At 31.9% G+C, this 23,471-nt stretch overlaps 4 protein-coding genes across 4 annotated transcripts; all 4 read right to left on the bottom strand.

The window, feature by feature from the left end:
- Positions 1 to 1,514: 1,514 nt before the first annotated feature.
- Positions 1,515 to 2,348, bottom strand: LOC104785589 (non-specific lipid-transfer protein 1-like). Its single transcript, XM_010510833.3, has 2 exons — positions 1,859 to 2,348; positions 1,515 to 1,738 (listed from the first exon to the last, which is right to left on the bottom strand). The coding sequence occupies exons 1-2, from the start codon at positions 2,203 to 2,205 to the stop codon at positions 1,729 to 1,731; spliced, it is 357 nt and encodes a 118-aa protein (XP_010509135.1). The 5' UTR covers positions 2,206 to 2,348; the 3' UTR covers positions 1,515 to 1,728.
- Positions 2,349 to 3,560: 1,212 nt separating this feature from the next.
- Positions 3,561 to 4,325, bottom strand: LOC104785590 (non-specific lipid-transfer protein 1). The gene is made up of 2 exons (XM_010510834.2): positions 3,905 to 4,325; positions 3,561 to 3,786 (listed from the first exon to the last, which is right to left on the bottom strand). The coding sequence occupies exons 1-2, from the start codon at positions 4,249 to 4,251 to the stop codon at positions 3,777 to 3,779; spliced, it is 357 nt and encodes a 118-aa protein (XP_010509136.1). The 5' UTR covers positions 4,252 to 4,325; the 3' UTR covers positions 3,561 to 3,776.
- Positions 4,326 to 7,820: 3,495 nt separating this feature from the next.
- LOC104785588 (non-specific lipid-transfer protein 1) lies at positions 7,821 to 8,985 on the bottom strand. The gene is made up of 2 exons (XM_010510832.3): positions 8,179 to 8,985; positions 7,821 to 8,037 (listed from the first exon to the last, which is right to left on the bottom strand). The coding sequence occupies exons 1-2, from the start codon at positions 8,532 to 8,534 to the stop codon at positions 8,028 to 8,030; spliced, it is 366 nt and encodes a 121-aa protein (XP_010509134.1). The 5' UTR covers positions 8,535 to 8,985; the 3' UTR covers positions 7,821 to 8,027.
- A 4,296-nt stretch (positions 8,986 to 13,281) lies between these two features.
- On the bottom strand, positions 13,282 to 15,289 carry LOC104785586 (patatin-like protein 2). Its single transcript, XM_010510829.2, has 6 exons — positions 15,038 to 15,289; positions 14,574 to 14,942; positions 14,300 to 14,461; positions 13,846 to 14,148; positions 13,592 to 13,764; positions 13,282 to 13,489 (listed from the first exon to the last, which is right to left on the bottom strand). Exons 1-6 carry the CDS (start codon positions 15,167 to 15,169, stop codon positions 13,411 to 13,413), a joined length of 1,218 nt encoding a protein of 405 aa, XP_010509131.1. The 5' UTR covers positions 15,170 to 15,289; the 3' UTR covers positions 13,282 to 13,410.
- Between the last annotated feature and the right edge of the window lie 8,182 nt (positions 15,290 to 23,471).

Below are 23,471 nucleotides of genomic sequence, written 5' to 3'. Positions count from 1 at the left end.
ATCCGAATCATAATCAATATAGAAAACAATCGATTTTAACAGAGAAACCAAAATCGATCCAAATTAGTTATTTGGATCGGTTTGGGATTATATGCCGAGGGCTAGAACATATAACAGAGACATAGTTTACGGGATTTATGGTCGCATTTGGTAAAGTCTCCCGCAAAATTTACATATTACAGTAAAACTTCTATAAATTAATAAGGTCGAGACCATGAAATTTTATTAATTTATAGAGATTTTAATTTATCGATAAATTAATAATTATTAATTTATCAATAAATTAATAAAATATTAATTTATGAAGTAGACGATTTTGGCTATCATAATAGGATAGATGCCAATAATTTTCTAAATTATCCATATAAAAAAGATACATGTATAAGTTCATAGTTAGGAAAAAAATCATTGATACTATCTTTCATGGTGATGATGAAGTTGAAGAAGATATTTCGGTACATTAATAACAAGTTATACGTAAAGAAGTCAATTATCGCGTATAAAACACTATAATTTTGTGATACGGTTTGAGAAGATAACACCATAAGTTTTGATGCAGTCAGAAATATTATAGAAAAGCTCCACCAAGAACAAAAATTCATTAATAAGCCAACAACAATAGAGTCATATATTTTACTAGATTTTTTTAGATATATATATATATATTAGTTTATCTGATTATTAATTTATGATATTGATGGGATCATATTTTTACACTGGGTTTTCAAAAAAATTATTATTTTATTATTTTATCGAAATGTATCATTTTTTACACCGGTTCAACTTGGGACCAGAAAAATTTATTAATTTATAGCGAGTATTAATTTAAAGAGTATTAATTTATAGAGGTTCTACTGTAGTATTAAAAATCAAATTAAACCCATTAAGAGAGACTTATATACCATTACGATCTATATCTACCGTGCATCCATACCATTAAATTTAATATCGTTGAGAGATGCAGAAGTGAAGCATTTAAAGCAGAATCTAACAAAGTTCCATATTTAGTGGTAGTGACGAAATGTAGCTACACCAAACCAAACACACTACAAAGTACAAACAGCAAATTTTCCTATCGCCAATAGTTTTCTTTCGACACGTGTATATTTCTAGTTTAACTTTGTATTTTTTCATAAATTTAGTGGGCTAACACACTAATTAAGGAAGCAATATCCATCTTTTTCTTGGCTATCAAATCAAGTTTTTTTTGGGTTTTAAAACAAGTTAATATTGCAAATTTGGAGATTATACTATATATCATTCTGTGGAACATACAAAACTTGGAGAATGTCCCGTTTACTTTATTTATTTAGTCCATCACGTACCAATTAGTGACGAATATTTTTAGCTTTTCAAAGTCCTATAATTAGTGTGGATTATGGTTTAAGATTTCCGTTATTTAATAAAAACAACATGTTACCGTACTCGATACTTCCCCAACTGTAATGCATAATAACCAATAAAAAGCAAAACAGATCAAAATAAACTAAAGCATGCTTTTAGTAAGGAGAAAATAGAGAACAACTTAAACTCCATATCATATAACGTTGTTTGCAAACATAGTACAGACGATCACAATATATGAACGCCGCGATAGAAAAAGACATGGGAAATTAAAAACTCTAAAAACAGCCATTCGAACATCTTATTTTAATATGATCTCATCCTTTTTATATAATATTCGAAACGTCACGCTAGTAGCTTCATCTGTGACCCGTACGTCGCCCATCACCTTACGCTGCAACCACATACAAATTAACACAACTCCGTTAATATATATAACCATTCCACATATTTAACCCAAGAACAAGTTATAACATATATATGTCGACAGAGAGTGAGAGATTAATTAACATACGTCTTGCAGTTGGTGCTGGTGCTGATCTTGTAAGGAATGTTGACTCCACATGCCTTGGGAATTCCAGCTACACGGCCAGCGTTGAGACCAGCGCCTAGGCCTCTAGCGACATTTTGAATGCAGTTACAAGCTTGCTGACGGTCTGGGGTCGTACGGGCCATGTTGTTAAGGTTTCTAACGCCGGTGCAGCAAGCTGGGGGAATGACACCACCTTGCAGCACGTATCCAATGCACGGTCCCAAGTTGCTGTTAACGGCGCCACAACTCAGAGCCGCGTTAGCTGTGATTGGACCGGCCACGATCATGCAGGCCAAGAACAAGCATGCCAACTTCATCACTCCGGCCATATTGATCACTGACTTAGTTTTTTTTTTTTCTTTCTTTATTTGGTTTGCAAAAGATAATGTGTGTTGTGATATTGGATGATGAAAAGAGTTGCGGGAGTGGGTGTTTATATAGAGAAAAAGGAAAGTGTATGTTTGTAATATGAATGCGATATATCATTATAGAGTAGAGGTAACGAGTAGTTGGTTGTTGTCCTCATTTAATGTGTAGAGGTCCTAATTCCTAACTTTGTAGGACCACTCAACTAAATTTGTTTGATATGTTAATTCAACTTTATCATATGAAAAGTGATAACCTCTACCCAAAATACATTTTCTTAATGTACGTGCATTCTCACTCATTTTTATAATCATTTCAAAATTATAGTTGTCTGATAAGAAGATAGTTATTTACATAGAAAGTTAAACATCGTCTAACATGAAAACGGTTTTGCAAAGACTAATCTTTTTCCATGTCTAAAGAGTGTCTGCATAAGTTTACCCTTTTTTCGAATGCATTGACGATAATCTCTCCATTCAAAAATTAATGGACAAGAAAAAATTAACAAACGAAAAAGCCTGAAACACCAACATGAGTTAACTATTTGGACTACCTGATGAACAAACTAACAATTAGAGATTTTAATTGCTTTTAAACAAATATTTTTGTTGAATGATGTCTATACTCTCTAGCTAGGTTTAAGATGAAAACAACGTCTTTCCTATAATTATTAATCTGATTTTAGTTAAATGAATGAATATTTATATTAATTTTTCTTTTGCATAAAAGTTATCCTCCGTAAGGGATATACACCAAGAAAATGTCGGTTTGTTCCCACAGTACCATCGATATTAGATTGTCTCTCGGTTATCAAATCAAGTTACTATTATTATCAAATCAAGTCATCAAATCAAGTTAACTTTTTTTCGATCGGATGTGTTTAATGATGTCTGTAGCTAGGTTTAAGATGAAAACAACTTCTTTTCTACTATAATTAATCTGATTTTAGTTAAATGAATGTTATATTGTTCATTTGCATAAAAGTTATACTCCGTAAGGGATATCACTAAAAAAAATGTCGGTCTATTTCCCACAATAACATAGATATTACCGCAATCCATCTTTTTCTCGGTTATCAAATCAAGTTAATATTATTACAAACTTGGAGAATGTCCCGTTTACTTTATTTATTTAGTCCATCTCACGTCCCAATTATTGACGCTAACATTAGTATGAATTTTGGTTCCGTTATAAATTAATTTAAATACAAAATGTTGCATACTCGATACTTCCCAACTGTAATGCATATTAATTTTTGTTTCTACTAGTATTAAACGACTAAAGCAAGGTTTTAGTAAGAAAAAAGAAAAAGACAGAATAAACTTAAACTCCAAGTCTGAATATATCATATAACGTTGTTTGCGAACATAGTACAGACGATCACATAATGATAATATGAACGCCACGAGAGAAAAAGACAAGGGAAATTAAAGAAAAATAAAACTCTAAAAACAGCCATTCGAACATCTTATTTTAATATTATCTCATCCATATAATATTCGAAACGTCCGCTAGTAGCTTCACCTGTCGCCCTTCACCTCACGCTGCAACCACATACATATTAACACAAACACCGTTAATATATAACCTTTCCAATATTTAACCCAAAAAAACAAAAGCAAATTATATATCTAGCTCAAAGAGAGTGAGAGATTGACATACGTCTTGCAGTTGGTGCTGGTGCTGATCTTGTAAGGAATGTTGACTCCACATGACTTGGGGATTCCAGCTGCACGGCCAGCGTTGACACCAGATCCTAGGTTTCTAGCGACACTCTGAATGCAGTTACAAGCTTGCTGACGGTCTGGGGTCGTACGGGCCATGCTGTTAAGGTTTCTAACGCCGTTGCAGCAAGCTGGGGGAATGACACCACCCTGCATCACGTAGCCAATGCACGGTGCCAAGTTGCTGCTAACGGCACCACAACTCAGAGCCGCGTTAGCTGTGATTGGACCGGCCACGATCATGCAGGCCAAGAACAAGCATGCCAACTTCATCACTCCGGCCATATTGATCTCTTAGTTAGAGTTTTTTCTTTTGTATTTTGGTTGATCTGCAAAAGGAGATGTGTGTAGTGATAGTGGATGATGAAGAGTGTTGTGGGAGTGGGTGTTTATATAGAGAAAAGGAAAGTGTATGTTTACGTAATGTGAATGCGCGATAGATTATAGAGTAGTAGAGGTAACGGAGTAGTTGGTTGTTGTCCTCAATTAATGTGTAGAGGTCTTAATTATTAACTATGTAGGACCACTCATCTATTTTGTTTGACATGTTAATTCAAATTTTATCATATGAACTGTGATAACTCTACCAAAATATATTTTATTTTGCATTCTGATTTTTTTATTATTATTATAATTATTCGAAAACTATAGTTGTGTGGTGGCTAAGAAGATAACTATTTTACATATACGATGTGTGAAGTCACTAAACATATCTCTAGGTCAAAGATGAAAACAACGTTTTCCTATATATAACGAACAACGTGTTCTATTTTTTTTTTTATTAAAATAAATTTGTATAGAAAGTTTTCCTCCGTAAGGGGATATACACTAAGAAGATGTCGGTTTGTCCTGCCCTCCCACACCGTACGTATACGTAGATATTAGATTGTATGTAGAAAGTTCGTCTTTATGTGAAAAACTGGCTGATACACGTAATAAATACTGAATGCACCACACATGGGTAGGATGGGGTCACGGTCGGTTGCCTGAGCTCTATAATTATTGGCTTTGCTTTTCAAAACCATCACTCCTCCTTCGTCCCATAACTACTACTGTACTATTTCTAGTCTTATTTTGGTAAAACTAGGTGTGGTTTATTTTACTGGTACGTTTCACTAGATTTTTTATGAGTTAAGTATAAACTTTATTAGGAGGACTTGTAGAAATTGATCCCTTAATTTAAAATGTAGTATGTGTGGTTGATAGTTACTAAAATAGTGTTAAAGAAACACTAAAACATTTAACGCGCGGCCATATTTTCTCGCATACATACATACCCGGTCCGAACGACGAGAATCGCATTAACTCAAAGATTAGAGTCTCCATGTTCTATATTTTTATTACTACCATTTTTCCTTTTATTGTTTTCAGTATATGTTAAGAAATTGTTATTCAGTAATCAGTACTTTACTACTTTTCATCGTGCATTCGTGCTACCACAATAGTTCGATAGTATTTAACTGGTGTTCTTTCGGTCCGACGATATGTTCAAATGTCATATATTTGGCTTTAGTCACACGTCAAAACAAAGCTTTTTAAAAGTTTATGTAATATTATCTGCTGTTAAGTAGAACGGCAAAAATATAATTTACTGTTTCAAATTAATATTGTCGGTGCCTAAATTAAGGCTACATGATTTACGCCCTTTTCCTTTAGTTTCGGTAATTTGTTTTTTATATAATTAGGCACTGGTAATGCCACATGCAACGTATCGTCTGTACGCACAAACACGTGTGAGCATAAAGGTACATTGGTATAAGTATTCAATGCATACGATATAACTACGCATGGTAAGGACCTGGACCTCTATACGTGTTCGAAATTGCAATATCTATACGTGTTATAGAAATTGAAGTACATTTCAACCTCTATACGTGTTATTAGAAATTGCAATCAAACTTAGGTGAAAAGTTTTTTTTGAAAAAGGCTTAACTTAGGTGAAAAGTTTTGATGACGAAAATTACATAGACAACAAATAATAAGAAAGGATATACAAAATTAGAAACTTATGCAATGTGAAATAGTACCTGAACATAAAGCTTAACCAAGTTGAAGGATTAATATAAGATATACTGTCAGTGCTGAAGTGTTCGACTCGATTTGAGATGGATATAGATAACCATCTCATCTGAAAGGAGTATCTTCACATAAAAAATGAGATGAAATCTAGAATAATTCATAAAAATATGTGTAAAATAATATATAGCGAATGTTAAACCATTGATTTTTATGAATGGTTTTGATTTTGATTTGGAATCAAATCAAATCGAATTTGATTTGGAAATCTATAAAATTTAGCAAAGAACAGTATTTTCTTTTGTTTTTTTTATTTTTATCTTGATACGAGATTTTTTAAATACTTTTTACCACTGTTTTGATGTTACTCGAAGTTACCTCATCAACATGTAACTTCCACCTTATAAACCATAATCATTCTATGGTATATTTGAGCAATGACGTGTGTAGGAGTATGTTTTTGGCGCATTCTACGACATTTGAGATTGTCAGGCCATATGGCGCACATCGGTATATGAACATCATTTGACTCAAATGGTAGTATGGACTGAAAATTCGCTTCACATACATCAAATAACTTATAGCGGTGATTACTGATTATGTTATGTTCACATACTGAAGTTGAGGAGCAAATTCATTTTAATTGTAATCATCTTAAAGATGACACCAGTGAGAGTGTTGCTGGAGGTGTGGATATAAGGAACCTCGATCGACAACAACTTTCACAAGATAAAGGAAAAAAGAAAAGAAAAGAAGAAGATAACTAATTTAGGTATAATATAGACATAGTGATGCAAGATTTGATGACAAAGAAATGTGAAAGTAATGTACACGATGCACACTTATATAGTTTGGGGAAAATATAACGTAATTATTACAAAGTACAATTACATTGGCAATTATTATGGATTATTCTAGATTTTGGTACATTGCAAATGTGTCAAACAGGAGAGAATAAGCTTGTTGTCTACCACATATGATTTAGTGGGCCGGGGTTGGGTTTGGGCCGAATCAGGCTTGTTGTATATCTGTGAGAGATTGAGATACGTCTTGCGGTTGGTGGTGCTGATCACTGACTTAGGTCTGGGGTTGTACGGGCGGTCATGCTGTTAAGGTTTCTAACGCCGTTGCATGATTGCATCACGCTGAGGGAATGTCACCACCTTGCATCACATAGCCAATGCACGGTTCCAAGTTGCTATTAACGGCGCCACAACTCAAAGCCGCGTTTGCTGTGATTGGACCGACCAGGATCATGCAAACCAAGACCAAGCATGAAGCAAGCCAACTTCATCACTCCAGTCATATTGATCTCTTAGTAGAGCTTTTTTTTTCTTGGTTTGCAAAAGGAGATGTGTGTATAGTGGTAGATGATGAACAAAGTGATCAGGGGAGTGACTATAATGTAAATGCGATAGACTATAGTGGAAAAAAAAAGATACTATTATTGGTTGTTGTTCTCGCTCATCTAATATAATGTAGAGATTTCCTAATTATGTAGGACCTCTGGTCTATTATTTTGACATGTTAATTCGATTTTATCTGAAGAGTGATAATTCCACCAAAATACAATTATTGACGTACTTTTTTTTTTGTCAAACTAATTTATTGGCGTACTATATATCTATTATTGTAGTAAGAAACATGCCATTTATTGCCAATAGCCCAATAGTTATCTTTGCACAGGTGTACGTTTATAAGTTAAGTTTATTTTTTTTCAAAAAATTATACTATGTTCCATACTTAACATCGACTATCATTTCGTCGATGCTAACACTTCCCAATGCAATGCAAAATTAAAAAGATTCTCATATCGTCGATTGAACTAAATTAAAAGCTTTAGTAAAAATATCGTGTAACTTAATTAATAAACTTCAAGTCTGAAATTCATAGTACACACAGACAACTACATAACGGGAACACCACGATAGAAAATAAAAACAGCCATTCGAAGTTCGAACATAACTTAATATTATTATTATTATCTCGTCCATTTTTTAATATTCGAAACTTCCGCGCTAGTAGCTTCATCTCACCGTCGCTCATCATCTCACGCTGCAACCACATAATACAACACCGTTATAACACATGCATATAGTTTACGGTATATTATATAGTTTTTTCGTTAAAACCCCTTTAATTTACGGTATATACGCATATATATCTGAGAGGGGGTGGGATGAGAGATTAACATACGTCTTGCAGTTGAGGCTATAGCTGATCTTGTATGGAATCTTGACTCCACATGCCTTAGGAATTCCAGCTGCACGGCCAGCGCCAGGGTTAAGAACAGATCCTACGCGTCTAGCGTTCTGTTGAATGCAACCGCAAATCTGCTGACGGTCTGCTGTAGTATGGGCCGTGCCGTAAAGGTTTCTAACGCCGTTGCAGCAACCTCGGGGAATGACACCACCTTGTATCACGTAGACAATGCACGGTGCCAAGTAGTTGTGAACGGCGTCACAACTGAGCAGAGCCGCGTTAGCTGTGATTGGACCAACCACAATCATGCATGCCAAGACCAAGCATGCAAACTTCATCCCTTTGGCCATATTGATCACTGACTTAGGTCTTTTTTTTTCTTATTTGTTGGTTTACAAAAGGAGATGTGTGTAGTGATGGATAATGAAGAGTGTTGGGGGAGTGAGAGTTTATAGGGTAGTAACGGAGTAGTTGGTTGTTGCCCTTAGTTAATGTAGAGGTCCTATATCCTAACTATGTAGGACTTTGGAAATCACTAAACATCGTGTATATATCCAACACAAAAACTGTTTTACAAAGTTTATTTTTTGGTATCGAAAGAGTAGTTTACCCTTTTTCGAACGAATAGACGATGATATTCTCTCAATTCAAAAATTAATGGACAAGAAAATCATCAAACGAAAAAGCCATAGTTTATTTTGACTCCATGAAAACAATTGGATGTTTTTTTTTTTTTTTTTTTTCAAATACGGATTTTTCTTTTAGGATGTCTCTAGACTCTAGGTTATGAAAACAATTGGTTCTTTTGTATAAAAGTTTTGCTCCGTAAGGATAGATATACACCGGTAAGGTGTCGGTTAGTCCTGCCGTCCCACAGCACATATTGTATGTAGAAGGGTCGTCTTTATTGACTGATAAACATAATAAATACTGAATGCATAATGCACAATGGCGGATCCAAGTAGAATGGTGTGGGGTCAAATGACCCTCCATGTATTAAAAGAATAAATTATATGATTTAAATCTATTACTTTTCCCGTTTCAAAATATAGGATGTTTTAACTAAAACACGCAGATTAAGAAGTTTTACTTTTAACAAGTTCAACCAATCATAAATAATACTGCATAATATAAAATACTAAACTAATCTAAAAGTTGCATAGAAACTTAAAAATATTCTATATTATGAAACAAAAAACTTTTCTAAAACATTTTATATTTTGAAACGGAGGAAGTAGTTTTTAACGCAATGTGTTATAATGAACTCAGAAATAATAGTTTCTTTAGTCCAAAATCAATTTTTTTCCATTTTCTTTTGATATTTCATCTGCTCGATTTGAAAAAGTTCTATCTATTTAAGAAAAGAAAACATTCATGTCTATAATTATTTGGATCCGCCACTCATCAGGATTCATGCATCACACAATGGTACGATGGGGCACAGTCGGTTGCCTGATTTCTATAATTATTGGCTTTGCTATTCAAAACCATCACTCCTTCGTCCCATAACTACTATAGTACTATTTCTAGTCTTATTTTGGTAAAACTAGGTGTAGTGTGTTTTACTGGTACGATCCACCAGATTTCTATGAGGTACATTTTAACTTTATCAGGAGGAATTATATAAATTTTATGTGTGTTAGAAATTGCAATACATTTTTGTTAGAAATTGCAATCAAACTTGGTGAAAAAGCCTGAAGACGGAAATGACATAGACCAAAGAATACCAAAAAAGGACATATACTCTTTATAAGGTAATTTTGATTTAGAAACCTATGAAAATTTAATATAATATCTAAACATGAACGTAACCATACTAAGTAGGAGGATTCATATAAGAATACGTCAATGCTATACTGCGACTCGATTTGTGAGGGAATGAAAGAATCATCTTTTTAAGATGGTGTAATTAAAGTTTCACATGGAAAATGAGATGAAATCTAGAATTATACGTGTCTGGGAGTAAGTTTTGGTGCATTTTGAGACATTTGAGATTTTCAAGCCGTATGGGGCACATGAACATACATTGATAATATTGGTAACCTTGATCTCAACGATTATACTAACGAGAGGTAAGTGTTGTTGACTTGTTGGAGGTGGATATATAAAACGTTAAGAAGAAGATATGTTAGGTATATAACCATATAGCTAGACAGAATGATGCAAGATGTTGTGATTGATTCAATAGCAGCTTCTTCAATAACACTAAGAACATAGTCATATAGAAATAGATGATAAACACACATATAGTTTGGAGATAAAATACATAATTATTCTTATTATTACTAGTATACTAATAATTTTTTTTGTTTTTGATAAGAATGTGAAGGTGTTACAATAATAAAGTTGTGAGTAGTTGATCACAAATTGATCAATAATAAAGTTGTGAGTAGTTGGTCTATTCTGATCTAGTCCACAGGAAATGAATTCTACTGGTTAAACCGAGTACTGCGTGCACAACATACCTTTGCTTTCATAATATAATATAATGATGGTGCCAATAAAGTAACTCAATTAACCAAGCTTCACTATTATAATCTCAGTGTCAAATTGTCAATAAACATAGGAAAATAATGCCAGTAAACTAAGGGCAGACAAAACACCGGTTTAAAGAATACGAACAAGCTAGTTTTTCACCCCCTTTTTTGTTATTTTAATTTTCTGATTATCAGTAAAATGGATTCAAATAAGTTCCCAGTGGTCGATTTACCCGTGGGCTTACATAGTTTTAGCTACCACGTATACTTGTCAATCTTGTCTGACGGCTCAACTGTTTAAGATCATAAATGGTAATAAGAATAAGAAAGAAAGAAAGATACGAAAAAAAACTATATAATTGTAATATTTCTGTCGTTTTTATTTGTGGTGTTCAATGTATATTTTGTAACACTTGTTTTGATATTCCCAGCAAATTAAAAAATGATGAGGTCATCAGCATCATACATTCACTCGGACCATTTCACATAAAAGAATAATACTGAACCATTAGGATCGACATACACTCGAATAAATGGCCAAGGATTGGATACTTAACTGGAAATAAGTATGTTAAGGAGAATGCTTGAGCCAAACTATGATTTAAAGATGGTCAATAGAGTTTAGCCATACTCGAAATCAAACCACCAAAATTACTCCTAGGAGAGAATTCTTCGTAAATTTAACTTGGGTTTCGAAACTGACCAAAACAATCCATCACATTGAGGAAAGTGATCAAGAGAAAATAGTCTTATTTCGGACTGAAATAAGAAATGATGTAGATATAAATTCAGATTTCTATATTTATGAAATCTATATCTCCGAAAGATCATTTGATCAAATTCAACCATGAACACTTTCTTAGAGAAGAAGAAAACACTAACCTTGATCCATTGCTTGATTATTCTTGATGATGGATCCAAGTCTTCAGCAATTGATTTTCTCTTCCCTTACTCCTTATTGCTTTCACGTGATCTTTGATGAAGAAGATCACTAATCTCTTTTTTTTTCTGGTGTGTATTTGGTTTGGTAGTGTTTCTCAAGTTATGAGAACACAACCGTTGCTATAACAATTCAACAGCCACACATATATATATATACATGTATATACAATCACTTTTCAAGAGTCGTATTGGTTCGTAATAGCACCCCTTAATAATGCATAGATATAACATATACATGTATATATATTATATATATTATAATCGATTCATCACGGTGTCGTCTTTAATATTAGAATTCACAATGTTAAATATAAACTTAAACTTTATTATTAAACCGAAAGACACATAGGCCACATAGAATATAAAATATTCTTACAGTAGAACCTCATATGGCCCAACCATAAGAAGAGATATATAAGCCTTTCCAAACGAGATCAATTCCAGAACCGACTTGTTCCGTAATCTTGATCCATCAAGAAATCCAACCCAATAAGACTTCAACTTCACTCATATTCTCGTAAATTATATCAGAGCCATTTAAGAAAACAAGTTAGGCGGGTATCGAAGCAATATATGAAGTTGTTTTTTGATATGGATGTTATAAATATCGTCAAGAATGAAGTGTCTTGGTTTTACAACTGTTTGATGAGTGGTCTAAGAAATTCATGGCCATATATATTGCATCTAACAAACACGACATCAATTGGACGTAGCCTGCGTAAGGAGAACCTCCTAATTAATTTCATGAATAGCCACATTGATATTAATTAATAATAGAATTTTACTAAACTTTTTGATCGTACGTGCTCGTAAATTGATATACAAGCAATTTTTTGTTTACTATCATGTTTTTACATTTTTAAATATTTTTCAAGACTTCATGTATACATGTATTTAACGAGAATACGCAAAAGTTTTTAGAATTATAATTAAGATTTATAAGATCACGACAGTGGGATATACGGTATGATAAATTTTTCACATAAATTTTATTATTTTTTAAAGATATGCAAACTTTTGTTTTGTTAGTGCGTGGAAACGAAGATAGATTAATTGTAGGCTAATTCTCATAAATACCACTATCAAAATTTTTTATTCCAGAAAAACTACACATTAATAATTTTTCCAAAAATACTACTCCCTCCGTTCTAATTTAGCTGTCGTTCTAGGATTTAATTTTTGTTTCATATTAGTTGTTGTTTTAGATTTTCAATGCAGATGTTTGATGAATATTCCAATCTTATCCCTGCTGCTTTAAAGTTTCAACCAATGAAAAAATTATAAAATATATTAATGAAGGACAAAACATAAAATTTAATAATTTCCTTAATTTGTGTGCAAAAACCTTAAACGACAGTTAAATTAGTATAGAGGGAGTATAAATTAGACTAAAATTTTAATATTAAAATATAATTTCTAAATCCTAAACATTAAACTTTACCCCTAAAAACTATACCCTAAAGCTAAATTTGTCAACTCAAATCTCAAAATAACAAATTTGACATCCATAAAAATCAATTTCTGTGTTTGTGCTATTTTTGAAAAATAACTTTGTGGTATTTTTGGAAAAACAAAACTTTAAAACAGTGATAAAAAGAAAACTAAAATAGTGGTATTTTGAGGAATTCCTTTTAATTGTATCTTTTAGGTAGCTAAAAAAGAAAAAAAATGGATAACATTATTCTAACTGATGTTGGAAGAAGACCAAACATTTTTTTGCATTTCCCATTTGTCATAAACAAACCAAACGTGTAATAGTGAAAGGAAACAAATCATCAACAATAGATATACATTAGATAATATTTTTTTATTTCATATTTGGTATTTTCCCCTGAGGTGATCGCATGTCTCGGATCTTCTTTTCTTTTGAAAGTATTCCTGCTAACCTTCATAAGCAAAAAAAAAAAATTATATATATATATATATATAGTAGCAAATATATACATACGAGTGGATAAAGCTAACAAATGCAATAATGATGAACGTACTTTATAAGAGCCTTTTCATTGGTCATTTGATAAGCATTTTCGTTACAACCTGAGTCTAGATTGACTCTTGAAACAGGTTTCTTTAGTAGTTCATCTCCTATATTGGCGAGATTGTCCAAATTCTCGATGGTTGCGATATCAACAGAAGCAGCATCCCCAGTTAATGTGTCATCCTATATGTAATTGAAACGCATATCTATATCTTAGAAGTTATGACGACAGAAAAAAAAAGTTTAGTGAGTTGATTTTGATACCTGGATGCGAATATAGTTGGCTCCGGAATGAAGAGCTCGAAAAACACAAGAGAGATGAAAATCAACCATATCAGAGCTAGCGTGCGTGAAAACATCAATGAGAGGTGTAGAGTTGTCGTGTGTTAACCAACTCAGCATTCCCCAACCAGCTGCTTCTTTTGCATTGAATTTTTCTTCGGCTTTACGGTTTCCGGTTCCAAGCGAAAGCACAAGAAACCTTCCGTAATCATTTGGCCTTATTGGGAAAAAATCACTGCTCCCTCTTGTAATCTCCTTTGTTACCTCCCCAATGGCCACCAAAGCCTATATACGTACGTACGTAACAAATAACAATTATGTGATATATTATTCGAGGCCCCTTCTATATTGTATGTTGATATATATCAAATACTAATTGATGAAAAAAACCCTACTACGACTGTGCAACAATAATATATAATCTATGGTATATTACCGGGTTATTAGCTGCAACTCCGCCATCAATAAGATTGTATTCTTTAATGTTTCCGGTTGAATCCTGAGTAGTGAAGAAATGGGCTGGCAAGTATGTAGGGGCTGCTGAAGTTGAGATGGCAATGTCAGCAAGGGTTGCGTTCTTGAGTGGATTGTTTTTCACCTATGAGATATATTATAACAAAGTTTTGTAAATTTGGTATACCAAAGAACCTAAACAAAAGTTTTTCACCTATGAGATATAAAGTCACATAAACAAAAGAACCTAAACAAACCTCGTAACTACTGAATATAGTAGGTTGAAGATGTTTGATATCGAACGTTGGAATGACGACGTTGGTAAGTGTTTGATGCAACCTTGTATCACCCAACTTCGCATGGATAAGCTGATGAAGGTATTCACCGTCATATTTAGGACCACTCAAGGACTTGACGAGGTTTTTGGCGGCCGATAATGGGAAATGATCTTGAGGGAAGATCTTTGGACAGTTGTCAAGATAGAATTCTTTAATTTCAGAGGCTGCAAACAAGGGTCGACCTTCCTTGTTAGGAGCGGTGAGCATGGCTGTCACTAGACCACCGGTGCTTGTTCCTGCCATTACATCAAAGTAGTCTGCAAGCCTGGCTTCTTGTCCATCCAATTTCTGTGCATCCAAATATGTAAAAAATTTACACACACAAAATAATATTATATAGATATGATACATAGTTAGGTAGCAGTTAGCACATGTATATATACCTGAAGTTCGGACTCGAGAAAACCAAGGATAACGGCGGGGATGATCCCTCGAATTCCACCACCGTCGATGCTGAGGATTGTGACTAAGTTTCCATACGTCGGGGGTTGAATAGGTGACTTCGGACTCTCCATTTATATCTTATAGAAAAAGGAATCAATGTATCGTTACTTGAGGGGATACAACTTTGATTGTGAGATATTATGAGGTTTTAGCAAACTCTTATGTATTTATAGACATAGTGGCTGCTATTTCAAAGTTTAAGTTCTTAGGATATGCATTCGTCAAATTAACTTGTAGCTTCATGCCTTTGTGTTGAACTCCAATCTTATTGGTTCTTGATTTCTTGCTTTGTAGACAATAATATGGACTTTTTCGTGAGCCTCTTTTCTTCCTCCACCTTAGTTATGACCACGTCAACCATTTGATAATCAAACTAATTTTCTTCTTTTTAATTAATTTTAATTGTAAAAAGAGAATAAATAAGTGACATGTGTAAGATGAAATTTTTTTATCAAGAGCTCATGCATGAGTTATTATATAAGAATTTCTCTCATATTTTGCTCTTTTTATTATTTTTATTCTAAAGTATGTTTAATTTATATTGTTGAATTAATGGAAATGATCTTATATTAGTGTTTTCGTTATTTCGCATCACTTGAATACACTTGTCTTATAAAACATGTTGTTTACGTAGTGCAATGGTTGGTGGCTGCAACTCTCCACGCGCTAATCCAATATACAATATGTCTCAAATTCTACGTCAAAAATATTAAAGCTTCCTTAAAACCTACGTTAGGAGCTAAATCCAGCATTTTAAACGTGTCAAAAATTCAGGAGTCAGCAATAAGCATCATCAAAATGCAATATAGTGGATATGTGGATGGGATAGTGGAGCGTACGTGTATGCTCGACGAAACTCTTGTAGTTACTTTTTAGACTATGTATACCTTGCTTTCTACTACTTTTTTCTTTTGTTTTCTTGATTTCTATTACATGATGTAAATATAATGTTCTGTAACGATTCAGGATCTACGTACCAAGCTAAATATAATTTGTAGAAGATTTGGAGTGACATGTATTCTCATGCTCTATTATGCATACTAAGTGTAATTTTTGATATTTACATTTACTATGGAATGAAGACGGCTGAGTCACGAAAGTTTCGATAAGATCAACGAAGCGACAATTAGAAGACTACAAGATATATCTTTGTATGGTAATACGCTAATACTAGAAGTCTTTAAGGTTTTAGCAGCCAGTCAACAATACATTCTCGTTTTTGCAACTTTCTTACATATTGACCCAATGAACTAGATATACTGCATTTTACATGACTACTTGTATTAGTATATACGATAATAATATCATAAAAGAAGGAAAAAGCTCATGAAAAGAAAAACACAGGAAGTTTCTTCTAGAATGATATATGAATTTGTTAAAAATAAGTCAGATAAAGAAGCACCAACATATTAAAAATATGGGAAAATATGATCGGTAAAATAATATTTGTTGAATTCACCACCATTATAGTGTCTCAATGGATTAGATGACTTAATTAGCGACAAATAAAGTAATTACGCCTGGTCTAGTTGAAATTTCACCAGTCATAATAAAATAGAAAATACAAATATTACTATTCTTTTTTCTTACATAAATTTTTTTACTATTCTCATTTTGGTCCAAAATTTAAGGAAAAAGAGTTCATATTTAATTTACAAATAATAAAAATAAGTTACCATAGATACTCTTTTCAGCTCTTTTTTTTTTTAATTTACATAGAGAATATAATTGATTGATGATTAGTGTGGTTAGTTTGTGAATTATAGTTTTTTTTTGGTTATACAACCCAATTCCCCTTACTTTAATTTTATATCAGTCATATTTATAGTGCTTTATTTTTGTAGTCTATTCGTGTATTAGTCATATATATATCAGGTGTACCTTTGTATACAGAATTGTAAATGTTGTATATTCTTACACAATTCACTAAATCTCTTTTGATCTCATTCTATCTTTTAAGAGGGGGGTATTGGTTTAGGATTTAGAAAGAATTTTAGATTTTATGTTTTTAAAAATCTTGCTGATTTTTAAAATCATAGAAAATTTAGAAAGTAAAAATGAAGGATTCTAAAAGATTGTTTAGGAAGTTTTTTTATAAATCTTGCTGATTTGTTTTTCCTAATCTTGTAAAATCTTTCTATTTGATGAAAGAGTTTTCATGACTTTTATTATGAAGGAAATGATATAAAATCCTAAACCAATAACATAAAATTTGAATTCATTAACAATCCAAGATTCTTTTGTTTTATTTGAATAACATAAAACTTTTAATGACTTTATAAGACTCTTGATCCAATAACACTAGATTTATCAAGATTTTAGATAACTTTTTACAAATCCACAACCAATAACACCAAATTTTTAAAGAGTTTTAAAGAATCTTGATTGAATAACAACATATTTTACATAACTTTTAAAGTCATTAAAAGTCTTTCCAAATCATAAACCAATACCCCCTCCTAAGTATCTCGTTCAAAAATATTATTTTTTTATTTTTATATATTTATTTTGTATAATAAACCATATTTTTACTATATTATTTAATCAATATAATCATTTTATTTAATAATTAATATATAATTATATTTATTGCGACATTGTATTGTGAGTGATATATCTTTTCTATAGTAATTTTCACTTGTTATATAGTATTTCCAATTTTATAGTACATATGACGTAATGCACCACATTATTGTATATTTATAATTGGTGGTTTGTCATCTTAATATTAATTTACTAGTTTTTTTTGGTATATTTCATCGAACGGAAAGTAAGTACAAATTGGAAGATATCTGACCAAACAATTGACCAAGTGGATACATAACCATGTGTTAGCTAACAATATTCAATAAATAAATAAAAATTAGTTCCCCTCATTAGTGAAGAAAATGAGAATATTAAACATGATTAATTTGCTTTGAACAATGTAAAGAATAAGGAAAAAAAATGTCCAATGATAGATTAATTCTTTAACTATTGTCTGCGGACATTAACTCACTAAAGTTTTATGTTAAATTAGATTTTAACCCGCGGTACACCGCGGGATAATATTTTTACAAAAAAATGAATAATTTTTAAAAAATTGTATTTGTTTGTTAATTTTGTTTCTTTTATTTAGTGTTTAAGATTATATAATTGTATTTTAATTGTTAATTATAAAATTTGATCAGTTGTATACCGCTGACACGCGACAATTATTTAATTTTATTTATACTAATGTTATATTTGTACCGTATCAAATTTCTTATGGTTATAAAAATAGAAATTTTTACTATTTTTTAGATTAAACCCGTGAAAGAATTATATTCATAAAAGTTATTATGAAGTATACCGCATATTAATTTATATTATAAATACTCCAATTTATTATATTTAACCCGTGAAATAATTATTTTTGCATTTTTATCAGCATCTTAATAACTATTAAAGTTTTAATTGTTCAAATGAAACAATATAGTTATTACTGAATATTAGAGTTTTTAAAAGAAGAAAATATTGTATTGATATTTTTGGCATATGTTATTAAGTGTAATAAATTTCTTAATATAGAAATTGTTTTAGGAAATTATAAACCAAATTTGTAGAGACATTTTAGGAATCTAATTGATTATGTTTGTATGTGTAATTTTTTAAGGATTAACTTTGTAAATAAGTGTAACTTAAAGAACACCAAATGTACTTCAATTTATAGAAACACCACTGGATAATTATTTAGTTTTATTTATTATAATGTGAGAAATTTGAGGAATCAACCCCTAAGAACCTCAAATCAAGTACTGTAGATGACTAAATCTAAATTTTACAATCAAAATATGTAAAGCAAAAATTTCTATAGAAAGTCTATACAAACAAAATCTCTAAAGATAGTTTTGGTGATTTTATGGGATTAAAACTTATTGGGTAGAGCTGTTTTTGGAAAAATCGGAATGTATAGATATTATTAAGATTTTATGGCAAGAATGTAACAAATGTTGGTTGATTTAAGAAAGTTTAGTATTTAAGTTTCTCTGCAATGTTATTTATGGAATTTTTTTAGGGGTTAATGTTATAAATAAAAATTTAAATAAGCAAAACTTAAAGGGCATAACACAAAATGTACTTCAAAAATGTTAATATAGACTAGATTTTAACCCGCAGGACAATATTTTTACAAAAAAAAAATTAATTTTAAAAAAATTTTATTTGTTTGTTAATTTTGTTTCTTTTGTTTAGTGTTTAAGATTGTATAATTGTATTTTAATTGTTAATTATAAAATTTGATCAGTTGTATACCGTAGACATGCGACAATTATTTAGTTTTATTTATACTAATGTTACATTTGTACCGTATCAAATTTCTTATGGTTGGAAAAATAGAATTTTTACTGCTTTTTAGATTAAACCCGTGAAAGAATTATTCTTACATTATTATATTTTTGAATTTTTAGTGTTTTTAAATTTAATCTGTAAGTTTAAAGTTATTTAGATTTAACCTGTGAAAAAATTATATTCATAAAAGTTATTATGCAGTATACCGCATATTAATTTATATTATAAATACTCCAATTTATTATATTTAACCCGTGAAATAATTATTTTTGCATTTTTATCAGCATCTTAATAACCATTAAAGTTTTAATTGTTCATATGAAACAATATAGTTATTATTGAATATTAGAGTTTTTAAAAGAAGAAAATATTGTATAGATATTTTTGGCATATGTTATTAAGTGTAATAAATTTCTTAATATAGAAATTATTTTAGGAAATTATAAACCAAATTTGTAGAGACATTTTAGGAATCTAATTGATTCTGTTTGTATGTGCAATTTTTAAGGATTAACTTTGTAAATAAGTATAACTTAAAGGACACCAAATGTACTTCAATTTATAGAAACACCTCGGAATAATTATTTAATTTTATTTTTTATAATGTAAGGAATCTGAGGAATCAACCCCTAAGAACCTCAAATCAAGTACTGTAAATGACTAAATCTACATTTTACAATCAAAGTATGTAAAGCAAAAATTTCTATAGAAAGTCTATACAAACAAAATCTCTAAAGATAGTTTTGGTGATTTTATGGGATTAAAACTTAATGGGTAGAGCTGTTTTGGAAAAATCGGAATATATAGATATTGTTAAGATTTTATGGCAATAAATGTAACAAATGTTGGTCGATTTAAGAAAGTTTTGTATTTGAGTTTCTCTGCAATGTTATTTATGGAATTTTTTTAGGGGTTAATATTATAAATAAAAATTTAAATTTCTATAGAAAGTCTATACAAACAAAATCTATAAAGATAGTTTTGGAGGTTTTATGGGATTAAAACTTAATGGGTAGAGCTATTTTGGAAAAATCGGAATGTATAGATATTGTTAAGATTTTATGGCAATAAATGTAACAAATGTTGGTCGATTTAAGAAAGTTTAGTATTTGAGTTTCTCTGCAATGTTATTTATGGAATTTTTTAGGGGTTAATAGTATAAATAAAAATTTAAATAAGTAAAACATAAAGGGCATAACACAAAATGTACTTTAAAAATGTTAATATAGATACTCAAACTGAATTTTCAAAAAGTCAACGTTAAATTAAAAAGAAATAAAAAATTTATAAATTCTTCTTTTTCTTGGATTTTATGCTATTTTTGGAAGATCATAAATGATAGAGTATTTCAGGATGTGAATTCTAACATTCTTGAGGTTTTAAGAGTGGCGAAGGCAAGCTAAGGCTTGGCAACAGACCCAACTAGAGGTGGATAAGGCAGTCACTAGGTATTTTGTGGATGGCTCGTGGAAAGATGTGGATAGATTCTCCGTATTAGGCTGGTATTGTGTGTTCCCGAGTGACGGAAAGACTTTGATGGGCGCTAGCCGCGCTACTAATCGTCGTTGAAGTTTGTCTCCCCATCACACAGAGGTGGAAGATTTAGTATGAGTTATGCGATGTATGATTGCAGTTGCATTGCTGGCTTCGCCTTTCTCACGGATTGCTCTGACTTGGTGAAGATGGTATATTTTCCTTCCGAGTGGCCGGCTTTCACTGTCTACCTGAACGATATTGCGAGTGATAAGGAGGAGTTTGATTCTTTTTCTATTACTCTTGTTTCTAGGCGTGCAAATATTAAAATGAATTTCTTGGTACGAAAAGTTCGTGTCGAACCTCTTAGTGTCTGTAACGCCCGTGAACCGAGTTCCGGTCTTGGAGGTTGGTGTCACTTGACACCATACTGTTTAAAAGTTGTCGGTTTTGTTCGTTCTCCGGTTTTGTGTGCTTTAGTGGTTTTGGAAAAACCCTTAAGTTTCCTATACAAGGAAAGACGCCTCTTTCGGTTTGGGGGTTCCTTCTCAAGACATCTCTTGCCTTAGAAGAAGAGGAGAGAGTTGTGGGTTCTCTCTGGGAGAGGATGAGAGAGAGGATCATTTGGGGATGGACGGGTGATATATAATGGTTTTTACGGTTTTTAATCATGATATAAATGTGATTTCTGAGTCTTTTGATTTGTTTTCTAGGTTATTTTTGAATATTTATAGGATTATGTACTCATTGGCACGAATGGAGCATAATGAAACTAAATAGAAGGATTTGGAGCATATTCAAGCATTGAGGCTGAGCTGTGAAGTTGGGAGATGAGTTCAGAAGGATGCATCGACCGATGCAAGTGATAGCGTCGATCGATGCAGTGCTTACAAGAAAAATCAGAAGTTTTCCCGAAAGTTTTGAAGATTTACAAAGCTTCCCCAAAGTTTTCCATATTTGCATCATTAGTCTCTGGAAATGTTTTAGGAATATTAATAGGATTTCTAAGTCATTGTTTATACCTAAGTTTTATTTTCTGCAACCTTTTGAGAGAGAGAGACCTAGAGAGCTTTTGGAGAATAAGTCAAAAACTCAGTCTTGTTGAGAGAAACTTCTAAACTCCTTTGTTTTTCTCTTTTGAATTCTTTTATGATATGTATCTTGAACATGATGATTGTTTATTTCACCATGTTTGAGTAGATTTCTTGTTAGGTTCAGGGTTTTTATAGGGTTTTTATGATTTATTAGATTTGTTAATTCTTTATGACTCTTATTCTTCTATGATCTTCATCTTTAGTTGTTCTTCATATTAATTCTTGATTGATCACCTAGAATTAATAATCTAGGAAAATAAATTGATATGGGAATATAATTGAATTTCCTGATAAAAACTTTGATGAGTAAAATTAAAACTTGTTTTTAAAGCTGGTTTTTAAAGCTGATTTTTAACTTGAATTTTACAAAGAGATTTGGATTTTTAGTTTTTAAACTTAGATAATATTTGCAGTGAGAACTGATTTATTTTACAATAAAGTTTAGAGTTCAAGATCTGATTTTAATGATTGATTTAATATTTCATAATTTTCTAAGAATTTCCCTAGACCTAGCGTTTTTAATCCTTTAATTTACAATACTTTTTAATTCTGTTTTTTTGCATTGATTTTTAATTACAATTTTGGTTTACCATAATTAAAAGATTAATAAGTATATTGTATGATCTAGAATATCTATGGATTCGACCACTAGAGTATTACAACAGCAAGGCTGTTAGTACTTAGTACCATTGGGGTTTCCTTCTCGAGCCGTCTCATGCCTTAGAAGAAGAGGAGAGAGTTTTAGGTTCTCTCTGGGAGAGGATGAGAAAGAGGATCGTTTGGGGATGGACGGGAAAAAGAAAGAGGTCTTGGCGTGGGAGAGAAGGAGAGATCAAGAAATGGCGGGAGGGTAGCTTCTCCTTCGTCGTTCAACAAAGATGTTGGAAGGAGAGACCTTATGCTTTGGGCATAGGAGAAGGAGAAGGGAGATCCATCATCTATATGTGTTTAGGGAAGGATGTGATTACTTGGTGGTGGATTGAAAGAGTCAAGCAGGCTTTCTCATGGCTATTATCGAGGTAAGTTGTGTTGTTTGGTGTTTAATCGATTAGGGAATTGATAGTTGTGAAGGATTAGGGTTTTGTGGCAGAAAAGAGCTTGAAGGAAGGCTCTTGTTGTGGTTTCTTGGTTGGTGTCGTTCGACACCAACACTTACGTATGGACAGCGTGAACTGGTACGATCTGAGATGTCTACTTCGATGCAACGTTTGGAGAATGAAACGGAATCCGATTTGGCTGAAATTTGGTGGAGAGCTTCGTGGTGCTATAGACTTCATATTCAACAGTGAATTTTTGGAATTAATGGTTAGTTTTTGAATTACCCGATGGTTAACATGGACGTGTTGTGGTGTCGAGCGACAACAAGGTGGTGTCGGTCGACACCAGCATTGTTGTTGTGTGTTTGGGTCATAGGATAACGCCTGGAGTTAGGTTTGGATGAGGAGAGTTCGACGGAAGTGATGTCGTGGGCGTCGGTGTTGACCGACATTAGGAGAGT

This window comes from Camelina sativa, chromosome 5 (assembly GCF_030686135.1).
Source record: "Camelina sativa cultivar CO46 ecotype springtype chromosome 5, ASM3068613v1".
Lineage (NCBI taxonomy): Eukaryota > Viridiplantae > Streptophyta > Magnoliopsida > Brassicales > Brassicaceae > Camelina > Camelina sativa.
Note: the sequence above shows the minus strand (reverse complement) of the source record. Positions and strands in the feature narration are given on the sequence as shown.

Excerpts from the sequence above, each read along its gene's own strand:
- LOC104785589 (XM_010510833.3), bottom strand. The coding sequence starts at position 2,205 with ATGGCCGGAGTGATGAAGTTGGCATGCTTGTTCTTGGCCTGCATGATC.
- LOC104785590 (XM_010510834.2), bottom strand. The coding sequence starts at position 4,251 with ATGGCCGGAGTGATGAAGTTGGCATGCTTGTTCTTGGCCTGCATGATC.
- LOC104785588 (XM_010510832.3), bottom strand. The coding sequence starts at position 8,534 with ATGGCCAAAGGGATGAAGTTTGCATGCTTGGTCTTGGCATGCATGATT.
- LOC104785586 (XM_010510829.2), bottom strand. The coding sequence starts at position 15,169 with ATGGAGAGTCCGAAGTCACCTATTCAACCCCCGACGTATGGAAACTTA. Across the intron at positions 14,943-15,037 it reads TTCTCGAGTCCGAACTTCAG|AAATTGGATGGACAAGAAGC; the intron begins GTATATATACAT and ends TTGGATGCACAG. Across the intron at positions 14,149-14,299 it reads GAGTTGCAGCTAATAACCCG|GCTTTGGTGGCCATTGGGGA; the intron begins GTAATATACCAT and ends GTACGTATATAG.